The sequence below is a fragment of the Eptatretus burgeri genome, chromosome 10, assembly GCF_056783735.1.
Source record: "Eptatretus burgeri isolate ZD-2024b chromosome 10, Ebu_testis_v1, whole genome shotgun sequence".
Taxonomy (NCBI): Eukaryota; Metazoa; Chordata; class Myxini; order Myxiniformes; family Myxinidae; genus Eptatretus; species Eptatretus burgeri.
In genome coordinates this window covers 43310336-43315335 of record NC_140970.1, presented here as the reverse complement: position 1 = coordinate 43315335, position 5000 = coordinate 43310336, and the positions used below count along the sequence as shown (strand labels likewise).

Genomic DNA, 5000 nt, shown 5'->3' with positions numbered 1-5000 from the left:
CTACCAAGGTACATTTTGACTTAAACACTGGATTGGAAGCATTCTTCATAGGCTAAGAGTGGCAGGATAGTTTGATCGTAAGAGTTCTCACGTCTGTACTATGATCCTTGCTTTGATTGTTGGACAAATTGAATCTGATTAAAACTGCTATCCTATGCCCAGCCAGAAGGAGTTGTTGCATTTTTGGATAAAGCACCGTCTTTTGGAGGAGACGTTAAGCCAGCTGTCTGGTCTGCATTGTTAGTGTAAGAGATTCTGTGCTATTATTTATAAGAGTTTCCCTTTGAACTGGTACCATGTACAAGTTCCATATCCCTTGGACCGTCTCGGTAAAGAATTATGTCAACCATCTTGCATTGTGAGAACACGGCGACCCCATGAGGCTCCACAAAGGATGAGTCCTCGTATTGGATAACGGTCGTCGGACGAAAGTTGATGTCTTAATCTTTATGACAGCAAAATATCAACGTTGTGATGGCAAAACCTGAAAGTATTGCAGATGAACAACATTCCAAGGGTTTGCTTGGAAGGGTTTGCTGCTCCGTAATTCGACAGACACGAATACCGAACGTTCAAGGTTGACTTGGATCCTCAATGTGTCTGTTTCCTCAACCTGTACTCTTATAGTTTCCTAGATCGTTGATGAAAAGCTGTTACCCGGTGTTAGGCCGGTGGCCAGTGGGACCTACCTTGCACCCCCGCCCCCCCCCCCCCCCGCGACAATTTTTCACTGATACCACAGTGTTCATATATCTCTCAAGTATCAGAAAAAAGATGTTCCCAGAAAAATAACTCATTTGCACTAAGCTTTATTAAGCTGTTTCCATTTTTGCATGTAATTAAGCTATCCAAACATTGTTCTACATCTCTGACGACAAAGGAAATATGTTTTGACAACAAAGGAAATATGTTCACTCTATTCCTTGACCCTCCAAACATATATGTAGATTCCTCATTTACAAATTTCCATGGACCAGAAGTTGAGATATTTACGAAAATGAGAATTTCCATAATGGTGGATCCTAATTCGCATATCAATGCATTTAAAATTATTTCCACTACTTTTACTCAAACAGAAAATAGTTATGTTTCCCTTAAACACCAACGGACATCATAAGTCACAGTTATGTATTATATCAGGCCCAGGTAATTAATTCTATTGATTAATCTGATTTCTCATGATTTTCGAACGATTCTTGTGCTTTGTATTTTATGCTAATTAGCCTAATTTTAAAAATTAAATTTTTAAAATATTTTTTGCCAACCTGCCTTGTATCTGGCAACACTTAAGTAATGTTGTTTTGACAAAAAACTGACATGTGGTAATTACAAGGAAAGAAAATGGAAATTCTTGCATTTTTGTGGTAATTGTTGTCTTTAAGTCAAATTTAATCAATATGCAATTGAGCTAATTAGCATGATCAAAATAGATTTTAATACGTAAATGTATAAGCTTTAATTTGACACCAATTTTGTGATTTTATCTTTATATTTTTATCGAGATATTGACATTTTGCCGATCTTTGTGAGATTCGTCTATTTTTGATTGGTTGCCATGGAAACAGCTTAATAAAGCATAGTGCAAATGAGTTATTTTTCTGGGAACATCTTTTTTCTGATACTTGGGATATATATGAACACTGTGGTATCAGTGAAAAATTGTCGCGGGGGGGGGGGGGTGCAAGGTAGGTCCCACTGGCCCCTGGCGTATGTGCTTCATTCCTTGCTCTGCAGTTTGTCCCCACCCATTTACCTGTATGAAGCTGTGGGGTGTAGTGTTTAATTTTTTTCGATCTGCGTGTGCAGGTGTCCTTGCATTCGGCCCAGCAGTTGGCTGCCCAGCTGGTCCCCCTGGTCCAGACGATGCAACGACATTTCAGTGCAGGAACGAGTTCCTATTTCGGTGACTCCATATTCTTCCTGTCCGTAGCAATGCATCGTATTCTTCCCCTCGGTATGCAGTTACTGTTGATTTCTCCCCCCTCTTTATTTTCCTCCTCTTCATGTTACTTTGCTGTGATAGTTTTCATTTTCTTTCACCACTAACACTAACACTAACACTAACCCTAACCCTACCCCCAACACCAACACCAACCATAACCCTAACCCTAACCCTGTTGTAACTGGTGTATATATACTGTAAATATATTTACAAAGTCTTCACTGCACTTTGAGCAGATGTGGAACGAGTCATTCTGTTGGACCTTGATCTGAAGTTCAAGACGAACATCCGGGTACTCTTTACTGAGTTTGATCGGTTCAAAGAGAATGCCGCCATAGGAATCGCATACGAGATGCAACCTGTCTACAGGTAAAAGGAACACGGGACCAATATTGCAGTGTTTGAGAGAAGAGCGAAACTGAAACTGTACTTGTTCATTACACCTGCCATTTTTCTGTGCTGGTGCAAAAAATATTTTTGTTCTTAGATTATTTTGTTCAGACCTCGCCAGTAGGTTCGTGAAAGACTTGGGCCAAAAACTTCCCCCAGCCAACCACACAAACACAAACCCGCTCCTCACAATAACATGGGAATAATTGTGGCCGTTAAAGAAGAGGAGGAGGATTAAAAAATTTGAACCTCCTTGGGAAACCGTAATTCTTCACCAGAAATGGTCCAAACAATCCCATGTACCCTGGCTTGTGCATCCCCTACTGCCAAACCCCCCGCCCCCAATTCCTCTGCACACCCATTTCTTATCCAAGCCTTCCTCTATGTTGGCCTTCAACTCTGATGTTGGCCCCCCCCACCCCTCTCAACTGTTCCTTCTGTCCTATTACGTCCTGATCCGTTCAGTGTACTAATTTTAGCTCTTCCACCAGCCTTGACTATGTATGTATTGCTTTTAAAAGATTAAAAGATCCTTCAAAATGGAGGGGGGGGAAAATCTGTCGTCTAGAGCGAAATGGAAAATAGTCATTTGGGAGTGCTGTGTGATGTGAAAACAAATCCATAGTTTTTATTTTTGGCGCACCAAAGTTATAAACCCGTTGTTTTCATTTATCAATTTTTTTTACATATTTATGAGCGAGAGAGATTTTTTTTGTTGTTGTCGTCCAACTTTGAAGAAATGGTCCTGCTGTGCAGCATAATACAGCACAGATGTTAATCCTTTTCTGTGAGGCTAAAACAACTTTGTAGAATGTAGTTAATCCATAGAATGGTGTTCCTGGCAAGGTAGTGATAGTAGAAATAGTAGATGGGCTTAAATCTCGGTTAGATAGGTAGCTATAAGTAATGGAGATAGAGGCATTGATGACTAGAACATCACTTGGAAGAGCGCATTCCTCCGCCACGCTGAACAGTTTTCGTTTTCTATCCCACTGATCGGCCGGCTCTGCGTCCGGATCTTCATCAAAATCTAATCCATTCGTCCTTGTCACACTCCCAACGCGTCCACCAAGTTTTGTCCGAAACTGTCGATAACCTTTTGAGATGTTGTGCTCACAGACAAACAGGGGTGGAAAAAAAACATAATTTCTGTTCACCTCTTGTGGCAGAGGTAAATATTAGCAGGACTAGTAGGTAGCTAAGGTATGGATGGATGATTTATATACCTGTACAGTTATGGTTGTATCTGTGAGAGTATCTCATCAAAAGGTTAACGTGCTGTTGGTGTTTGTTCTTTCCTCACTTTACAATCCTTTTCATCCAGAATTTTTTTTAACATGCTGGTGATGCTCCTGTCCCACTGTTCTCCTTCTCCTCCTCACCTCCTTTTTCTCCCCCAAGAGAAATTAAGTAGTAAAGATTAAATTAGTGAATAAACCAATAGATTAAATGAGAACGCACTCGGTAGAGCACGTACCTCCGCCAGGCTGAACAGTTTATGTTTTGTATGACACTGATAGCTGGATCTGGATCCAGACCCGAACCAAAATCTCATGGGCTTGTTCTCGTCACTGGACCAAATCGTCCACCTCGTTTTGTCATAATCCATCCACAACGCTTTGAGATTGTGCTATATATCATTTTTTTTGTCCCTAATCTCTCAATGGTGAAAAATCACTTCAAATTTCTTTTTTTATTTCTTTAAATTTTATTATCCGGATCTGGATTCAGATCTTCACCAAAATCTAATTACTTCATCCTTGTCACACACCCAACATGTCCAACAAGTTTCGTCCAAATTCACAAATAACTTTTTGACATATCATGCTCTATATAGTTTTTGGTCCCATCTCTCAATGGTGAAGAATCACTTTAAAACTTCTAGTATGCGGATCTGGATCCGTGATCATCACCAAAATGTAATCATTTCGTCCTTGTCAAACATCCAACCTCTCCACCAAATTTCGTCCGAATCCATGCATAACTTATTGAGATATCTTGTTTACAGACAAACAGACAGACTTGACAAGTCGGTAGGCGGTGATGGGTCGCCGAGCATGGAAATTATAAGACATAGAGCAAAATGGATGTCATATAGCAGATAGGGAATCACCTTAAGATTATGCATATCAAATCTCATCCAGTTCCATCAACTGATAACTACTCGGTATCCATTTGAATGAAAAGTACCGAAAATGCGGTTTGATATCGGAAATCCCCAAAGTTCGAGGGGGTACTGTGGGTGAACAAAGATCTAAATCGAAAATCCGGCTCGATCGTTTGTGCACAATGTATTCCAGACGATTAGTGTGAATTTTCATGACCATCCGACCATAACCCTAGGAGGAGTAGCATTGGGCACGAAAGCACCTCCAGCTCTCGCATATTATCGATTTTTGCACCAATTGACCTTTGACCACTGACCTAAGTGAAATCGGTCAATATGTCCTGAGGCAAAGTTGTAGTACTCATTGAGTATCATGAACCTGCAAAGTTTCATTCATATCGATGCACTCACCTGGTCGCTCGGGGGCCTTCAATTTTCGCCAATTTTCACGCATACCCTAATTGTAGGGGGCGCTGCGGGTAAAGTATTCCATATATCACAAAAACCGGAATATATTTGATAGAGCATCACCTGTAGACCATTCGTGCCAAATTTCATAAC

General features: G+C 40.5%; 1 protein-coding gene across 5 annotated transcripts in view; it reads left to right on the top strand.

Annotated features, from left to right (window-relative positions):
• Positions 1-5000, top strand: part of XXYLT1 (xyloside xylosyltransferase 1) — a 34902-nt gene that overhangs the window by 23415 nt on the left and 6487 nt on the right. For 4 of the 5 annotated variants that reach the window (XM_085898043.1, XM_085898044.1, XM_085898046.1 and 1 more), the window contains 3 exons: positions 1-8; positions 1807-1954; positions 2179-2311. The exon at positions 1-8 is cut by the window's left edge and continues 96 nt beyond it. In XM_085898043.1, the coding sequence (XP_085754169.1) occupies positions 1-8; positions 1807-1954; positions 2179-2311 (289 nt within the window). The remainder of the gene's footprint in view (positions 9-1806; positions 1955-2178; positions 2312-5000) is intronic. The other variant, XM_085898045.1, reaches the window with a different exon arrangement.